The sequence below is a fragment of the Muntiacus reevesi genome, chromosome 13 (genome assembly GCF_963930625.1).
Source record: "Muntiacus reevesi chromosome 13, mMunRee1.1, whole genome shotgun sequence".
In the NCBI taxonomy this organism is placed as follows: Eukaryota; Metazoa; Chordata; class Mammalia; order Artiodactyla; family Cervidae; genus Muntiacus; species Muntiacus reevesi.
This window is the reverse complement of record NC_089261.1, coordinates 1,260,670-1,280,192: the sequence shown is the minus strand read 5'-3', so window position 1 is coordinate 1,280,192 and position 19,523 is coordinate 1,260,670. Positions and strand designations below refer to the sequence as shown.

Genomic DNA, 19,523 nt, shown 5'->3' with positions numbered 1-19,523 from the left:
AGGGCAGACTGGCGGCTGGGCTACGCCGGGCCACGTCTCCTGCACGTGCCCCTAGCCTGCCGGGCCTGGCGGACACCGCGGCAGACGACTCCACGGGAGCGGCCCGCTCTGCCCCAGTGGCCGCACCATCAGAGCACGTGTGCCATGGAGGTGCAGAACGTGTTCGTCGCTCAGTCGTGTCCCACTCTTTGCGGCCCCACGGACTGTGGCCCACCAGGCTCCTCTGTCCGTGGGATTCTCCAGGCAAGGACACTGGAGTGGGCTGCCCTGCCCGTCTACCCGTAAAGGCCGAAGGGATAAACAAATCTAGCACCGAGAGGCAGTAGGGCCAGTAAAACGGAGCTGAAACGGGGGTGACGGACATCGCAAAATTATGACGGCTCGCTCAGGGAAGCGGGAACGTTTTTGTAGTGCTGAAAGGAAATAATGGGCTGTTTTGGAGGTTCCACCCACATGTGGCCCCTGGGCTGTGAGGGGGTGACGGCACCCGGGAGCGCTCACACAGTGATGCCCGCGGTGAGCTCCCCGAGGCCTGGGCCTCAGCCCCACACAGAGACACAGCAGCGGCCGCAGGGAGGGTCAGCCTCTTCCTCCCTGCTGATTTGCCCCTCTGCGATTTCTCTCTTGCCACCTACCTCCACGGTCTCTGCCAGATTTCTGCTCAGCCACGTCCCTCATCTAAACCCATCGGCCCCCAAGAAAGCAACGTGGGGCACCCTGACACCACTAGGCCGTGGGAGACCTGACAACCCCAGGCCCTCCTGAGGCCAAAGAGCCGGGAAGTCGCTCAGCGTGAGCGTGGCAGAGCAGGAGGCACCTGTGTACAGGACACGGCTGATCATTCCCGGCATGACGATGCTGAACATGGGCAGCAGCTTCAGGAACCCGCAGAGGACGCAGCCGCCTTTCACGTGGGACAAGCTCTTCCCTGCCAGGCAGCCCTGGACAAAAATCTGCAGAGGAGACACAGGTGGGGGCGGGGGGGCTTTCTCAGAGTCTGTGAGCCTGGGCTGCCTCTGCCGGGCCAGGACGGCTGGGCCCGGCAGCAGCAGGGGGTGCCCTGGGGCAGGAGGGGCCTGCCGGCCGCTCACCCCGCTCCCCCGGCGCCCCCCGGCATGCAGCGCCTCAGGAGACACGTGTGACGGGGCAGCACGTCCTGCTCAGAGCGGCTGCCCGAACGGATGGGGGCGGCCTGCCCTTGGCCTCATTGCTAGAGCCGCACACCCAGCACAGCGGTGCGGCGCTTTACGAGCTGCCCCCGGCAAGGACGAGACTCCCTCCCAGAGGACACAGAGCACCTCTGTCCACAACATCAATCCCAGCACAGGCGTGTCCCTCACAACAAATGGGCATTCAGAGCTAAGGCCAACCTCAGCAGAAACCAACCAGTGTACACCCTGACACGCGACGTCTCCTGGGGGCACGTCACGGCCCATGGCACGGCGCTCTAAGAGGCCGTGTGCACTCAGCCCGAGCAGGAGCACACGCGGGCAGATGGGGAAGCACGTGAGAGAGAACACGCAGACGTGGCCCACTGCACGGAGGCAGTATTCTGTAGGCACTGAAATGATGGGAAAATGCTCGGAGCGAGATGCTGACTAAGAGGCACGGAGTCCAGCAGTAGCACTGACACCGTGACTCTGTGCTCAGAAAAAGCCCACAGGAAGGGACCAGCGTGACGACGGTGGTCAGTCCTGACGGGTAGGGCTCTCCTGCTCTCTAATGCTCTCTCGCTTTTCCCAAATGCATTACTTTATTAACAGGAGGAAGAACCCCGGAGTGGTCCTGCCTCATGCCACAGGCATTGCTTCCCAGGGGGCCAGGCGGCAACCTGTGGCCCGCCCCCCGGGGCCCTGGGGGTCTCTGCTGAGCAGGCGGCCGTCTGGCGGCATTTCCTGTCCCTGCTTAGCCCTGTGCAGAGAGGAGCCGGGCTCGAAGGGAGGGTGGGAGGGGGGCTGAGGCCAGGACAGTCGTGGGGCATGAAGTCGTTGCATGCAGAAAGCCGTCAGCACTCGCGTAGGTGGCCATGTATCACTAAGCAGGGTGATGGACGAACTCTTGTTTGAAACGATGGTCACTGTTCTTCAGCCAGTAAGCTGTGTCTGACTTTGCGACCCCATGGACTGCAGCACACCAGGCTTCCCTGTCCTTCACCATCTCCTGGAGTTTGCTCAAAATCGTGTCCATTGAGTCAATGATGCCATCCAACCACCTCATCCTCTGTCATCCCCTTCTCCTCTTGCCCTCAATCTTTCCCAGCATCAGGGTCTTTTCCAGTGAGTCAGTTCTTCCCATCAGGTGGACAAAGTATTGGAGCTTCAGCTTCTGCATCAGTCCTTCCAATGAACACCCAGGACTGATCTCCTTTAAGATGGACTGGTTGGATCTCCTTCCTGTCCAAAGGACTCTCCAGAGTCTTCTCCAGCACCACAGTTCGAAAGCATCAATTCTTTGGCGCTCTGCCTTCCTTAGGATTCAACTCTCACATCTGTACATGATTACTGGAAAGACCATACCCTTGACTATACAGATCTTCGCTGGCAAAGTGATGTCTCTGCTTTTTAACGTACTGTCTAGGTTTGTCATAGCTTTCCTTCCAAGAAGCAAGAGCCTTCTGATTTCTTGGCTACAGTCACCATCCACAGCAGTAGGCAAAGGAAAATAGTTTTCCTTCTGTCAGTTTATTTGCCTCTTTTTTCAATAAAATTTTTTCTTAAATCATTTTCTTTACTAGTTTGGAAGTTAGAGATTCTACTTTAAAGCTTTTAATAATTACCCTTAACATTTTAACATGGATACAACTTCAGACCTAAAGAAAACCAGTATTCGCACACTCCTCAATTTCAGGTGCACAGACAGATTTGACTCCAACTGTGGTCTCGTATTTCAGCTCTGCTCTGCGTTTTACTTCTCGTGTGCACAATCACAATGACTTTCAGGCACTGCTTCAGATCTGTGCATGTGCTGGCCAGCATCTCTAACCGTCCCTCCTGCTCTCCAGGACCTCCTTTTACTTTATGCACCTCGTTCAGTATCTAGGGAAGGTTATGCCTTTACTTTTATTATCTTTAATATATTTATTCACTTATTTGGCTGTGCCGGGTCTTAGTTGCAGCATGAGCGATCTAGTTCCCAGACCAGGGATTGAATCTGGGCCCCCTGCTTTGGGAGAGTGGAGTCTCAGCCGCCGAACCACCAGGATAGTCCCAGTTACGACTTTATTTTGCTCTCACTTCTGCGTAACACTTAGCGGGGCACCTGCTGGAAAGTGAGTATCTTCCTCAGGACTTGGAAAGCTCTCTTCCTCTCCCTCAAGCTATGCTGCTTCTGCGTCTGTGGGGGTGCCCGTCTTCCTCCACAAGTGACCTTTTATCTCAGGGGCTCTCAGCCTCCTCGTCTTTCACGTTCTGAAACTTCCCCAAGTGGTGACTCTGTGCAGATTTGCACAGGAGTCACTGTGATTCCTGAATCTAAAGAGTCCTGCTCTTTCAACAACTAAAAATTCTCAGTTATTTTCTCTTCAAATATTGCTTCTCCTCTTTTCTCCTGGAATCCAAGGAAGTATTTCAATTCTGTTATCCATGTCACATAGGCTCTCTTTCAGACTTTTTTGTGCTGTTAGGGCAATTTCTTCAGTTCTCTCTCCTAGGTTGCTAATTCTTTCCTTCAAGTACGTTTAATCTGTTATTTTAACAGATACTGAATTTTACACTTCAACAAGGATATTTTGCATTTCCAGAAGTTTGAGCTTTAAATCTAACTGGTCATTTTTGACGGAATTGTGTTCATGTTTTCAGGTCTACTTTTACTTCCTTATACGCGTATTTTGTGTTTGGTATCTTAACACCTCGGTTTTCTGAAGTGCGGAGGTTTCTTGCTTGTGGTGGCTAGGTTCCAGCCTGTTTTCTAATTTTACAGAAGGATTTTTCTTGTCTTCGCGGCAAGGCAGCATAACAAGACACGTGATCAGCACAAAGTCAGGAATACAAGCAACAAGGCTGCCCCGCCTGACCGAGCCCGCGGGCCCGGCGCCCTTCCGGCCTCCGGCCCTCCCCTTCCAGCCGCCGGCCCTCCACTCAGCACACTCGGAGCTCGTCAGTGCTGCTCCGGGCACGGCGGCCCCGCGGCTGCTCGCAGGCCTCAGTGTCCGCTCCCCCCGCCGCCCGCCCGGGTCTCATCCGCCCACCTCAGCACCCGGCACGCTCGATGCTGTCAGCAAGGCCTCACGTGTGGACCCTCGCGAACCTGGATGAGGACTGGGGGTGCATTCTGGGGAACGTCACTGCTCGGTCCCAGAGCACAGCATACTGGACCGGACTGAACACTCAGTCTCCAGAGCAGGCTAGCCCGTCTGCACTCTCGCCAGAACCGCACGAGGATCCCCACGCGTCCACGTGCTCCCCAGGGCTTGGCGTCATCACGCCTCCTGACTCTTGCCAGTCTCATTGTGGTTTTAAATTGCACTCCCCTGATAATACTGGGCTATATTTCATTTTCTACAAATTGCCTGTCATTGTCTTTTGCCCCCGTGGCTGCTGGAGTGCCTTTTTCTTGTGCGTTTGCTATTAGTCTCCTGCTCATTGCAAACATTTCTAATGGTCTCCTCTAGCCCGTCATCCATCAACTCTGTCTAGAGCATCTTTGTTAAAAATGCCCGCCGAGCAATGTGGTCAAATCGCTATGACTTACACTCCCCACAACTAAGAAAGTATTCACCAGCGTTACCTTCCCTTATTAGAGTATGGGTTTCCCTTTCACAGTTAATTCTTTAATTCACCCAAAGTCTCCCCTGTTGATTGGTGCAGCCTCCAGAGCATACATTAAATCCCTACAAGTATGTGAGTCTGCCTCTGAGCTCTTTACTCTGCTCCACTGGTCTGTATATCTATTCCTGGGAATTTCAAATTGCTTGCGTTACTGCAACTTTGTCGATGTTTAAATATCTCCCACTTTGTTCTTCATTTTCAACCTCAGGTTAGCTATCTGTGACACCTCCCTTCATAAAAGGCTTAGGCCCTTTTTATTGTGAGGTAACACATGGACGTATGCTGTAGCACATTACGGAGCGCTGTAGTTCCATTACCATGGAACCACCACCCAATTCAAGAGGTGCAACTCTGCGGAACCCCAGAAGCCTCTTTCCATGATTGTTTTTTTAAATATCAAGGTAAAATTCACATAACGTGTAACTATCCGTTTATCTTTTACTTTTTGGCCATGCTGTGCAGCACGTGGGATCTTAGTTTCCCAACCAGGGATCAACCCTGTGCCCCCTGTGTTGGAAATGAGAAGTCTCGGCCACTGGCCTGTCCGGGAAGTCTCTGTAACGAACCATTCTAAAGTGAACAATTCACTAGTGTCTAGTGCATCCCCAGTGTTGCACAATCTCCACCTCTTTCCAATGTCAAAACCTTTTCATGACCCAGAAGAGCACCCAGGAACACAAAAGGAGTCACTCTCCATTCCTCCTCCACTTCTCCCCGGGGAGGCACTAATTGGACTTTTGTCTCCATGGATTTGCCTGTTCTGAATATTTCATGTAGAAGGAATCACACAGCAGGTGAACTGCTGAGCCTGGCTTTCTCACCGAGCCTACTGCTCTTAGATTCATCAAACGCGCAGCATGTGACAGGATTTCATCTCTTTTTCTGGCTGAATATGTTCCCACACGCAGACACGCGCTTTGTTCCTTCACTCCTTGGTGGACATCTGGGCCAGTTCCACTTTTTAACGATTGTCAATAATGCTGTTACGTGTGCTTCTTTTTAACCTCAACTCTTCCCCCTGCTTCAAAAATGACTGCTTTAATGACCGTTTATTTCCTCCTTGCTTTTCTTTATAATTTTCTGCTACTTAATTGTGTGGACTGAACGTAACTTGACGTTGCCTGTGTCACACAGCACCTAGCCTGCTGTGTCTGGCTTCTTTTATTTGGCATCACGCTCTAAAGGTTCCTTCATGTCATGGTGTGCCGCTGTACCTCCTTTTCTTTGTTGCCTTTCCACTGTATGACTATTTCACAATTTAGTGATCGGCCACTGATAGAACCATGTCATCTTTAGAATAAGCTTTGACTCCTGAAAAAAAATCCAACTGAAATACTGATTAGCAGCATTTAATTTTTAGACTTGGTTTTGGAGAACTGACATTTTTCACGAGCAAAAAACTGTGCTTTGCAGATAATGAGAGGGAAGAAAAAATGAAAACAGGTGTTGTGCTGCAGATGGGACTGGGGGGGAGACCCCTTTTTTAAAATTTATTTTATTATTATTTTTTAAACATGCTACATTTTAAAAAGTTCTTTGGCCATACCCCACAGCATGTGGGATCTTAGTTCCCCAACCAGGGATGGAACTCATGTCTCCTACATTGGAAGGCAGAGTCTCAACCATGGACCACCAGGAAGTACCCCCCCACCAACCTTTTTTTAAAATGTGCCACGTCAAACTTTTTTTCTAAACTTTAGAGGCCTCTCTTAGACAGCGTGGTGTTGCGGCATCTGGGCACTGCACAAGGCTGGGAGGGAAGCCCGCCTGTGGCTGCAGAGGTCTCGAGACCCCTGCCCCCGGCATAGACCCATCAGCGCCGCAAGTCGCATTACCTGGTCGGTGCACCAATAGTACAAGGAGATGGTGGAGAGGCCAAAGACGATCCCAGGCCAGGGGATGTCTCCAGTGACGGGGTCTCGGAAGATATGGAAGGCATCCACGCGTGGCGTGACGCACTCCATCGGGGCAGTCCAGTTCCCTTCCCAGGTGAGGGCTGGCTTGGCCTCCGGGTACCTGCTCTGCAGTTCCTGGTATCCGCCTATCTCGTGAAAGGCTTGAAAACACCACACAGTCGGTCAGTACCTTCAGCTGCACAGGAGCCAAGACAGCAACGTGAGGCACGACAGGATGTCAGACAGCTGACATTGCGCGTGCTGGCAGACAGGCCCTCCCCTCCAAGGCCAGCGCAGAGCAGAGCGCGTGTGCCCGGCCCCCCGTCCTCCTGCTCCTGGGGCAGACCCCTCTCTCCAGCTCATGGCTCAGGTGGGCCTCGTCTAACCGTCCCCGGGACACTCTGATCTGGCATGTGACAGCGGCCTGGCCAGCGCTCCCTGTCCCTGGGCGGCTGACGTGTCAGGAATGGAATAGAGACCCAGGCCCAGCTAATTTACACAGAACTCGCCCAGGAGCCTTCTGCTTAAGGTACCAAGAATGCCTGCTTTCTTGCTTTGGGGTGCTAAGCAAGAAAGGGAGCGTGAGGTCCTCCTGTCCACCTGGCTCATGTGGAAGCCTGGGTCAAGCTATGCTCAAAAGTAAGATGCCCTGGAATTTCCAGTCTTGTGAGTCAAGGAAGTACTTATTGCTTCAACTAGCTTTGAACTAAAGTTTCATCACAAGTGACTCAAAGAAGCTCGACTAAATCAGATATTAAAATTCATTTTCCTGCAATCCCAGCAAAATGTTTGTGAGACTTCATGTTTGGAATTTTCCTCAATGCTCAAAGCATTTCTTCCTCAGTATCCTAACCCGTGTAAAACCTTACTATTAAAGAAAAATGTTTTTAAAAGGCACTAAAACACACATAATTCCACCTACATAACTAAAAAACACCTTGTGAAAATGAAAGTCACTTAGTCAGGTCTGACTCTTTGCGACCCCATGGATTATACAGTCCACAGGATTCTCCAGGCCAGAATACTGGAGTGGGTAGCCTTTCCCTTCTCCAGAGGACCTTCCTAACCCAGGGCTTTGGCATAATAAACCAAGTTCCTTTGAATTTTGAAATGGATCCAGAATCATTTGGAGTCAAGGCAAGTCAGTGAAAGATACAGAGTGACTATACAATGAGTAAGACCCCTCATGGCATTTCTAAAAGCAATTTCCATGTGGATTTGTAAAAGGTGAGCTACAAATTCACAGAGATAAATATTAGAAGAAAACAAGAAAGTATCTTTATGAACTTGGGTGAGGAAGCAGAACATTCTTAAAGCACGGAAAGAAAGAAAAGAGAGGTTGATAAATGTGACGTTAAATTTTCAAACTTATATGACGGAAACCAAATAAAAAATGTGTTAAGACTAAAAGAAGAGATTTGCACCATGTATGAAGGATTCACACATCAACAGCCAAGGAAAACTATTGGAAAGAAATATGGTGGTGAATGTGAACGTGAAATTCACAGAGCAAGAAATACAGATGGCCGTTAAGTGTGTAAAAGGATGCTCAACCTCACTAGTGTCCGGAGAATTCAAATTAAAACAAAAATCAGATACTTCCACCCCCCTTCACCTATTAGGCCTATTTTTATTATTTTTAAATTTTATTTATTTCTTTGGCTGTACTGGGTCTTAGCTGAGGCATGTGTGGTCTTTCTAGTTGCTGCATGTGGGATCTAGTTCCCTGGCCGGGGATGGAGCCCAGGCCCCCTGCATTGAGAGTGGAGAGTCTTAGCCCAGGGGAGTCCCTGGGCATGTTTTAAAAGTCTTAAGACACCAGCTGTTACAGAGGAGGGTGGAAAACACACATTCTCATACATTTCTGAGAGTGTAGTTAGAACTGCCACTTAGGAGAGGAAGCTGAGGGATTTCTTGACAAATCCAGGAATGCAAGGTTAACATGCAAAACCAAGCTAACCAAGCTAATGTGCTATGTTAACAGAAAAAGGAAAAAAATAATCTGATCACCTAAGCAGATGTGGAAAAAACACTTTAGTTCAAAACCTGCTCATGATCATCTTAGCAAGCTAGGAACAGACGGGAACTTTGTTAGTATGACAAAAAGTATCTACCAAAACAGTGACAGCAAATATTTAATGGTCCTATTTAACATTTAATGGAATAGCCAAAACTTTACCGCTAAATCAGAAAAGAGACAGGGAGGCCTAGTGTCTTCCTTGCACTATGTATGTACATAGTACTCGCCAGGGTAAAGAGGCAAGAAAAAGACACAAAAGGTATAACGTCTGAAAAAGGAAACAAAAAGCCCACTCTCTTCTTGGGTGCTGGATGCAGAGTGTGTTCACTCTGTGACACTTCATCTCACTACCTGCTTTGATCTGTGCCCTTTTCAGTAAGAAGTTAAGAACAAATACAAACACAGAAAAGATGCAGTAGATCTCTATTCACTGATATAAAAGTCTGGCTAGGATACAGTTCCAGGGGTGAAAAATAAGACGCAAAACGTTCTCATTCTATTAAGATGCATATCTCACAGACGTACGCTTGTACAGGCACACACACCTCATTTTGTGTTTTGCTTCACTGCACTTTGTAGATACTGTGTTGCTTTTGTTTGCCTGTGTTTTACAAATGGAAGGTCTGTGGCTACCCTGCAACGAGCGGGTCTATCAGTGCCATTTTTCTAACAGTGTTATTTTTTAAAAAGGCATGTACCTTGTTTTTAGATATACTAATATTGTACACTTAATACAGTACTATGCTACACTATAAACATAACTCTCATATGTACTTGGAAACCAAAAAACTTGTGTGACTTGCTTTGTGGTGGTATTCGCTTCATTGCTGTAATCTGGAGCCAAGCCACACTCTATCCAAGGTCTGCCTGTACACTATCTCTGGAAGTATGTACACAAAACTTAGGATACTGGTTGGTTCTAGGGAGTCAAACCAAGAAAATGAGAGTGATAAATATTTCACCTGGCACCCTTTTGTTTTGTTTACCTTGTGTATGCACGCATACATGCATGCTAAATTGCTTCAGTCGTGTCTGACTCTTTGCAACCCTATGGACATAACCCACAAGGCTCCTCTGTCCGTAGGATTCTCTAAGCAAGAACACTGGGGTGAGTTGCCATGCCCTCCTCCAGGGGATCTTTCCGATCCAGGGACTGAACCTGCATCTCTTATGTCTCCTACATTGGCAAGCAGATTCTTTACTACTAGTGACACCCAGGAAGCCCATCTTGTGTATATACTAATTAAAAGTTAAAAATAAAAAAAAGCTGTATGTGCATCAGTTCCCAGTGACTGGTTTGAAGACAACATTTCTAACTACAAATTTTTGTGTATTTTAAAAAGAAAACAAGCCCCCACAACAGTTTACTTATCAAAAGAACTAGCATGGATACCCCAATTAAAAAAAAAAACCCCGTTACAGAAAATGTCACAGTCTGTTTGGGCTGCTGTAACACCAGATAGTGGGTGGCTTACTTCCCACAGTTCTGGAGGCTGGGACTCCAAGCTCCGAGGTGTGTGACCCTGTGGGCCTACATGTTCTCCTTCCACGGAGCTCAACAATCTGCTCTACGGAGCCATGACCCTCCAACTCAATCTGAATATCATTTCAATAATTTTCCAGTACCTGAGCCCAGAGCTTTTCCTTCTAAGTTTCTGCAAGACAAACCTATGACCCAGTGCCAAGCTCAGTAAGGCTCCCCCTAGCTAGTGGGTACAAGCACCGTTAAGAGGCTCCCCTAGCGGGCGGGTACAGGCACCGTTAGAGGCTCCCCCTAGCTAGTGGGTACAGGCGCCGTAAGGGGCTCCCCCTAGCGGGCGGGTACAGGCGCCGTAAGGGGCTCCCCCTAGCGGGCGGGTACAGGCGCCGTTAGAGGCTCCCCCTAGAGGGTGGATACAGGCGCCGTAAGGGGCTCCCCCTAGCGGGCGGGTACAGGTACCGCAAGAGGCTCCCCCTAGAGGGTGGATACAGGCACCGTTAGAGGCTCCCCCTAGCGGGCGGGTACAGGCACCGTTAGAGGCTCCCCCTAGAGGGTGGATACAGGCACCGTTAGAGGCTCCCCCTAGCGGGCGGGTACAGGTACCGCAAGAGGCTCCCCCTAGAGGGTGGATACAGGCACCGTTAGAGGCTCCCCCTAGCGGGCGGGTACAGGCACCGTTAGAGGCTCCCCTAGCGGGCGGGTACAGGTACCGCAAGAGGCTCCCCCTAGAGGGTGGATACAGGCACCGTTAGAGGCTCCCCCTAGCGGGCGGGTACAGGCACCGTTAGAGGCTCCCCTAGCGGGCGGGTACAGGTACCGCAAGAGGCTCCCCCTAGAGGGTGGATACAGGCGCCGTTAGAGGCTCCCCCTAGCTAGTGGGTACAGGCGCCGTTAGAGGCTCCCCCTAGTGGGCGGGTACAGGCGCCGTTAGAGGCTCCCCCTAGTGGGCGGGTACAGGCACCGTTAGAGGCTATTTACGTTATCAGGGGCTTGAGGGACGCAGCTCGGAGTTCTACTCTCGGTGTTTCATCAGCAAGTTGTTAGACAGAGTAACTCGGCTTCCTCGTCAGTCAATTAAGGAAAATAAAAGCAGCGAGGCCTCAAGGTGACCGTGACGGTTAAGTGAGACGGCACAAACCCCTGCCTGGCACCTGGTTCTCAGTCCGTGTCAGCTGTTGCTCTCCTTCGTGTTACTCACTAAGCACCTGCTGTGTACATCAGACTACACATCGTGTGAAGGATATGACGGCTCTGGTTCTCAAGAAGCTCTGGATCTGGGGGTACGACTTATTTATGTAACACAATCAATGATCAAGGTTAAGTACCAACAAAAAACGTCATGTTGGAAAAAAAACAAGTGTCATGTTGCGTTGGTAGTGATGCAAGTCCAGAGAACAAGGATGCAGAGGTGTGGCAATCATGGAGTCACAGGTTTGGGGGCAGGTTTTCCGCTGACCCTGACAGATGGATTTAACTCAATGAACAGAAGGAGAAGGGCTTCTGATGGAGAGGAAGGGCGTGGCTCAGGGCAGGGCCAGGCCTGGCAGGCCACTCCCGACAGCTGCTCAAAGCCCTGGAGCCTGTCATCACCCCCTGCTCCTCGACCCCTCTTTCTCCACGAGCAGAAGTTCCCACCCCAGGTGGCCAGCATAAGCTCAGATAGCGCTCACTCGTGGGTCCTGAGGGCCTCAGGTCCGTGTGGGTGAGAGGGCAGCGCTGAAGCAGCCCAGGCAGCAGTCAGGGCCCCCAACCCCACCACGGTGCCCGGCAGTCTAGATTTACTTACCATAGCCCATTAACAAGACAGAGCCCAGAACCACGAAGCTAGCGTGTAAGACATCAGTGTAAACCACAGCTGCAAAACCACCTGAATGGGCGAGAGGGGGAGAGGGCAGCCCTGCCTGACCGAGGGGAGTCACTGTGCGCCCAGCGCACACTCGTGCCCGTCTCCACACCCACACCTCCATGCTCACTGCACTGGGCCTGACAACTGCCTGTGCCCAGGGGCACGCTGCTTTCTCCCTTGAACAGCCTCTGCGATCTGCTGTTGGACTCTTACTCTGCCCATCTGTATCCCAATTTCCTTTTACTCCCATTTCCTGGATGAAAACCTGGTAGTTTTCCTAAGCAAAAAAGTACACAGGTCTTCTCTGACTTAGATGGGGTTACATCGTGAGAAACTCCTAAGTTAAAGGGATCACTAGGCTGAAGACGCATTTTCTGTATCTCGCCCCCTGAACATCAAAGCTTAGCCTCGACTGCCTTAAATGTGCTCAGAACACACACACTAGCCTACAGCTGGGCAAAATCATTAACAGAACCTATTTTATAATGGCATGCTGATCATCTCGGGTAATTTACTGAAGACCATCCTGAAGGCTGTCTGGGCAGAGGATGGTGGTTCACCCCATGGTCTTGTGGTTGATGGGGAGTGGCTGCCACCCAGGACTATGACCGCATCATGTCACGTGTTGTTAACCCAAGATGGAATCAATAATAAGAACTGAAGCATCCCCCTAAAAGGTCTCCTCTGATGGCCTGCCCAGGTCACCAGGCAACCAGGACGACCTGAAGCAGGTGTGTCCCTTCTCCCCCGTCTGCGCCCCCACCAAGTCACCCCACAGCCAGCTGCGTCAGGCCCGACCCACTCCAAACACAACCACTGCTAGCCCTGCCGAGCCCCCTGGAAAGCCCCCGCCGGTCTGATGAGATTTCCAGGAGCAGGGCACCACTCGGGCAGCCCTCCCTCATTTGTTTTCAGTATTTGGCTCTTTGAGGCCTCAGCAACGTGACTGAGAGTCTCAGGGAAAATGCAAAAGCTGGACCCATCTCAATGTCTTCAGGTTTCCACTAAGAAGCAGAGCTTTTGCGGCAACACAAATACCTATGGGGTTAGAGTGACCTCACCTGTGATGGAATATATGCCGGTAACAGACAGCAAGATCACGGTGGCCAGGTAAACATCCAGCCCCAGAACCAACCTCATAAACACCGCGCCCGTGCAGATCTCCACCTGAAATGAGTACAAAGGCGGTGGGCTGCACTTCCGTTTCCCAGAAAGACCCTGATCTAGAGGCCATCTTCAGTCAGCAGGTCCACTCCATCCCCAGTGGACACTAGGGGAGGTCTCTCCATGTCCTGCTGGGCAACATGGCTGGTGGCCATAAGTTCAGCCAAGGTCAGCACTTTTAAGGCTTGGGTTAATCCAGTTAATGCAACTTAGCCTCTTCCTACTTGGAGCCTCAGAGTGGGGAGTGCACTCAGAGAGCTGGCTTTTTCCACAGTCTCACCAGTGGGGCAGGCAGAGGGGACAGCTTACTAGGACTGGCAAGCTTTTTCTGTAAAGGGACGGTGCTGAACGCTGTGGGCTTTGCAAGACATGGACTGTTTCTGGTTTTTATGGCCCTCTGAATGGTAAAGACCATTTCTGGGTCAAGCGCTGTACTAAGCGGACCTCTAGGCTGACGGCCTGCAGACCAGCTCTGCTGCTCGTGGGCTGTGCTGACGCCGACCCTGCAGTGCGTGCGCTTCACCTCCGGGCTAGCCTCCTGCCTTGCTCGTCTGGTCACCACGCCCAGAGGCATGATCGTAGAGGTCTTCCCAACAAATCCATTCACACACTGATTGTTTGCCAAGTACCAACCACATGATAGACACTCGGCAGGGTTCAGAGGGCCCGGGGTTACCAAAACTCAGCCAGTCTTCAAGGACTCCCTCCTTATGCTCAAGGAGGGAGGCAGACCACCAGACAGGCAATTTTCATGCAGTGTGATAAGTGACACTCATTCAGTCATTCAAAGAACACTTCTCTCAGTGTTTCTGTGCTAACCATGCTCTCAGCAAGCTTCTGGCCCCCAAGCTGGCTGAGGAGGCAGGGAGCAAGCCAGGCAACGCCTGGGAGCTCAAGAAGCTCATCCTGGAGTGAAGAACGATAGTAAGGAAGGAAACAGATCAGTCTTCGCACATCGTGGCGTGTATCAGGAAACAGAAAGAGTAATGGAGAATGAATGGGTGCATCCAAGGAAGCCCTCTCCTAGGAGGCGATATTTGAAAGATCTGGGGGAAGAACATTCCAGACATAGTACAGAGCAGGTGTCAAGGGCTTCAGGTGGGAATAAGCTCGTAGGATCTGGAAAACAGTACGGAAAGGAGACCATGTCAGAGGCTGGAAGGCCTCACAGGTCATAGCTGGGGGTCCCGGTCTCTGTGAGGGTGGTAGGATGTGAGGGGAGGGGAGGGGAGGGGCGCCTCCTGATGACATCACAGGAATAAGCCCAAGGCTCTCTGGGAACACAGGCTCGGGAGGCAAACGTGGCGCTCTGCCGTTTACCTTGTGTATCACTCAGCTACTTTTTCTCTGCTTTAGTTTAAACAATGGAGGCCAACACGTAGCTTAGGGAGCCCCAGAGTAAACTCCTGGGGCACATCTAGTCCTGCCTATCGATTTTTCTGTTTCCCTTCCATGGACTTGCCTTTACACAACTCACCGAGATCTTACTGAAGATATAGATGAGTAAGTACAGAATAGCCAGGAGGAACTGGATCCGGTAGCCACCAAACCTCTTCCTCAAGTATCTGGGCAGCGTCACTACCTGAAGAACAGTAAGAGAGGCCCCATGAGGCAGAGGGCTCACGGAGTGCTGGCTGGCACGGAGACACAGCCCAGGACTCTCAGCTGCTCTACATGAACACTGCTAAGACAAGGGGAATCAGGGAGAGGCGATATCGCTGTCTTCAAGAAGCTTGGAATCTAGCTCCTGTCCAGTCTTTGGAAAGCAGAAGTAATGATGATGTCTATGATAACAAATGACTTTCGTGAAATAATCATACAGCAAAATCAAATGTTTTATCAGATACCAAAAGCATACCGCGTTGTTGGGGGATACACGACCTGACGCCACAGCTCTCCCGGTCCTCCGTGCTTACGCTCCTGGTGCGTGTGGGGGTGCCCCGAGCCGTCCTGCCCCTGTCTGCCTCCACCATCTCACGCTGCGCGTGCCCAGGGGCAGGAGCACCCCCCTCGCTCAGCAGACGCCTGGCCTCCAGCACAGGGGTCACGGAGGTGAAGACGCCCCCGGCAACTGAGTGTGCTCCTGTGCGCTCACCCCCCCTGCCTCTCACGTGCGAGTCCTGGCTGCGGACGTGACACCCAAGCTTCTACTCGCTTCCGCTCCGCCCGGCCCTTAATCACGCCTGACACACTCCGCTGACTCTCTCAGTCGGCCCCAAGCCGCCTCGCCCCCAGGGCTGCCGTCACAAGGTGAGCCGCAGCAGCTCGCCTGATAGACACATGCTGTCCTGCAGCTCTGGGGCCAGAAGCGCGCAGGGTCAGGGGCCAGTTTCCTTGGGCCGCGAGGAAGGGTGACCAGGCCCCTCTCCTTGTCTGGCGGAGGCCGTCTCCCCTGTGTCTGCTCATCCTCCCCTCTGTACCTGTCTGTGTCCAATGTTCTCTTCTCATAAAGTCATGCTAAATTAGGACCCACCCTCATGACCTCATTTTAACTCAATTACTTCTTTAAAAACCTTATCTCAAAAGACGTCACAATCTAGGGTGATTTTCCTGGGATTACGACTTCATAATTGCAAGTATGAGACTGCAAGACAAACCAAGCCTTCCACAATTTTAACGCCCTCTCCACAAGTATTTTAAATGTTTAAGTCTTATGAGGCATGGTTTACACACAGTAAAATGATCCCATTTTAAAATCTGAGGAGTTTGGGTAAATGTACACAGTTGTGTGGTCACCACCACACTCAAGATGTAAGGCATCTCCAACGCCCCTCAAAGCCCCCGAGGGTGTGGGTCTGGGACCTTCTCCACCCCTGATCCTTGGATGTCCAGCTCACCTTCCCTGGAGCTCAAACCCTGTCCAGCTCCTTTCACCTGCCGCCACGCCCTGTAGGTCATCCATGCCGGCACTTGACTCCTTAGGGCTACCGAGTACCATGCTCCGGGCTGTCTGTCCATCCCCCACACAGTTCAGGTTATAGGTTCAGACGTCATGCCTAGAACTTCCCGTACAGTCTATGTGTGTACATGCACCTTCATGTCTCTGGGGTGGGGTGAGGGGGGAGTGCCATGCCCAGGACCAGAGCAGCTGGGTCCTAAGGCGTGACTGGGCAAGAGACTGCCAACCTGTTTCTGGAGTTCGCTCTGGAAAGGCAGGGGGTCCCCGAAGCACCACCACGTCTCCTGCTCTTGACACATCAGCCCTCTTTATCTCAGCGGTTCAGTGTGTCTGCGTGGGATCCTAAGTAGCATTTCCCTAACAATCAGTGACAGTGAACATCCTTTCACGTCATTATCTATCATTTGTAAGGTGAAATGTATGGGAAAATGCTATCTTGTTATAAATTAAAAGAGTTTTTTAAAAAATGTGTATACTCAGGATATAAGTATTTCATTATGAATGTGTTCTACAAATAATCCTCCACAGTGTCTAGCTTGACTTCTCATTGTCTTAAAAATCTCTTTCAAAGAGTTAAAGTTATACTTTGAAGTCCAATATATCAATTTCTCCATTTATGGTTTGTATAAGAAATCTACACCTTACCAATAACCTTCATTTTTATCTTTGCAACGGTTCTTTTTTAAATTGATGTATAAATGACATATAACCTTATATTGGTTTCAAGTGTACAACATAATGTTTCAATATTTGCATATATTTCATCTTCTTTTCTTTTCTTTTTTTTTTTTTTTGACCACACAACTTGTAGGATCTTAGTTCCCAGGCTAAGGATTGAACCTGGACCCTGGGCAGGGAAAGCATAGAGTCCCAACCACTGAGTCGCCAGGGAATTTGCTCATCTTCATTTTAAAAAATACTTCTGCTGGGCATGGAATTTTTTGGTTGACAGCTTTTTCTTCCTTTCAGCATCTGACTGCATCATTCTGATGTTTTCTGGCCTCCACTGTTCCGAGCAGAAGGCATCTATTAAGTGCATCACTGCTCCCCTGCGTGTAGTGTGTGGCTTCTCTTTCACCGTTTTCAAACCTTCCTTCCTCTCTGCTTTCAGCATTCTGACCAGGATGTGAGCCTGTGTGTGGTCTCCTTTGTGTTTACGCTATTTGGTGCTGGCTAAGCTTGCTGAATCTGCAAATTAGCATTTTCACCAGAGGAGGTATTTCCAGTTATTATTTCTTCAAATAATGTTTGGGGTTAAAATTTGGGGGGCACCTATGAGCTTCATGATCTTGGAGAGTCAAACCTTTGCTTAGATCTGGGAAGTTCTCAATCATTACGTAACCTTTCTGCCTGCTTCTCCCTCTTCTCCTGAGACTCCAGGAACGTGTTGACTGTTTCTTTTAATGGTGCCCCGTCATTCATACGGACTTTCTTCACTGCTTCTCGTTCCTTTTCCTTTGTTCTCCTCTGACTGTGTGTGCGTGCTGAGTCGCCAAGTTGTGTCTGACTCTTTGCGACCCCATGGACTGTAGTCTTGCCAGGCTCCTCCGTCTATGGGATTTCCCAGGCGTGAACACTGGAGTGGGTTGCTATTTCCCCCTCCAGGGGATTTTCCTGACCCAGGGATGGAACCCACATCTTCTGTGTCTCTGGCATTGGCAGGCAGATACTTTACCACTAAGCCACTGGGAAGCTGCTTCTCCTTAACTGGGTAATTTCAAATGACCTGTCACTGAGTTCACAGAATCTTTCTTCTGCTTTGCTAAGTCTGCTGTAGATGCTTTCAACTGCAGTTTTCACTTCATTCACTGTAATCTTCAGTCCAGAATGTCTATTTGGTTATTTTTACGATTTTTCTCTCTTGTTAAACTCATTTCCATTATGTACTGTTTTCTTCATTCTGTTGAATTGTCCTTCTGTGTTTTCTTGTAGGTCACTGAGTTTCCTTCAGACAGCTATCTTGACCTCTTTATCAGGTAGATCTTTGGGGTTCATCAATGTTAAACTATTGTGTTCCTCTGGTGGTGTCACATTTTCTTGATTGTTCATGTTTCTCGTAGTCTTGTGCTGCTTCTGTGCACTGAGGCAGCAGTCACCAGCTCTTTCCCCCGATTGCTTCTGGAGAGAGACACCTTCCATCAGTCCTGCGAGGGGTTCTGAGACTTTCTCAGATCTTGTCTATGGACGCACTGGCTTCTCATGCCCTCCTTGATCCCACAAAGCCAGGCTGTGTGCTGACAGCCTTCCCGAGGGTGGGTGAATGCTCATCTGTGGCTTTCCCAGCTCCACAGGTCAGGCTGGTTTTCTGCATGTGCCACTAGCTTTCTGCCGGGGCTCAGCACGGCGCCACTGGGGAAAAGCAAAGGCAGCTGGCTGACGGAGGGGGCATGCGTGGGTGATGCGTGCAGCACGGCAGGGATGTCTGTGGGCAGCTGGGGAGATCTGCAGGTGAGGAGCCCCCAGCAGCTCGCTGGCGCCTTCCTGACAGAGAGTCTGTGAGGGGTCTTTGTGTTTCTGGTGCGTCTGAGAGCCCTGGGAGCAGCTCTCCAAGTCACTCCATCCCCTGGTCACACGGCACACTCCAGTATTCTGGAGGGAGGGAGAGCCAAGCAGGTCCTTCTGGCAGCACACTGCATGGCTAGCGCAGCTGAGCACCGTCACGTGCTCACTGCCCTCATGGGAGGAACCTCAGGCTGAGACACTCTCTCTTGGCAAGAACTGTGCCACCTTGGGGGTTGGTGACGTGGGTAAAGTGGACCTGCCCCCTCACCCTCTTCAGTGCATCCAGTCCTTTTTTATTCCAAAAGCATGACTCCTGTACTTCCAAAAAGGCCCCCCTGTCTGTGGTTACTGTCTGAAGTGGAATTCTCTGACAGAAAGCTCTACCTACCAAGCTGGTGACATCACTCCAGGCATCCCTGTGGACGTTAGTCCTGGCCCTCTCTTCTCTGTCCCCTCTCAGCCAGGCACTGACACGGCTTTGTCCCCTGATCTCTTGTGTACACTTTAGAATCCTCCTGTCATTTCCTCACACATCCTCTTTTGGATTTAGGGAGAACTAACATCATGGCATCTGGTCCCATCACTTCATGGGAAATAGATGGGGAGACAGTGGAACAGTGTCAGATTTTATTTTTTTGGCTCCAAAATTACTGCAGATGGTGATTGCAGCCATGAAATTAAAAGACGCTTACTCCTTGGAAGGAAAGTTATGACCAACCTAGACAGCATGTTAAAAAGCAGAGACATTACTTTGCCAACAAAGGTCCGTCTAGTCAAGGCTATGGTTTTTCCAGTAGTCATGTATGGATGTGAGAGTTGGACTGTAAAGAAAGCTGAGCGCCGAAAAACTGATGCTTTTGAACTGTGGTGTTGCAGAAGACCCTTGAGAGTTCCTTGGACTGCAAGGAGATCCACCCAGTCCATCCTAGAGGAGATCAGTCCTGGGCGTTC

General features: G+C 50.5%; 1 protein-coding gene across 1 annotated transcript in view; it reads right to left on the bottom strand.

Moving 5' to 3' along the window:
• Positions 1–19,523, bottom strand: part of LOC136146025 (sodium/glucose cotransporter 1-like) — a gene marked incomplete at its 5' end in the record, with an annotated part of 46,811 nt that overhangs the window by 16,710 nt on the left and 10,578 nt on the right. The window contains 5 exons of the mRNA XM_065904846.1: positions 818–953; positions 6,602–6,822; positions 11,948–12,028; positions 13,069–13,174; positions 14,649–14,753. Of these exons, the coding sequence (XP_065760918.1) occupies positions 818–953; positions 6,602–6,822; positions 11,948–12,028; positions 13,069–13,174; positions 14,649–14,753 (649 nt within the window). The remainder of the gene's footprint in view (positions 1–817; positions 954–6,601; positions 6,823–11,947; positions 12,029–13,068; positions 13,175–14,648; positions 14,754–19,523) is intronic.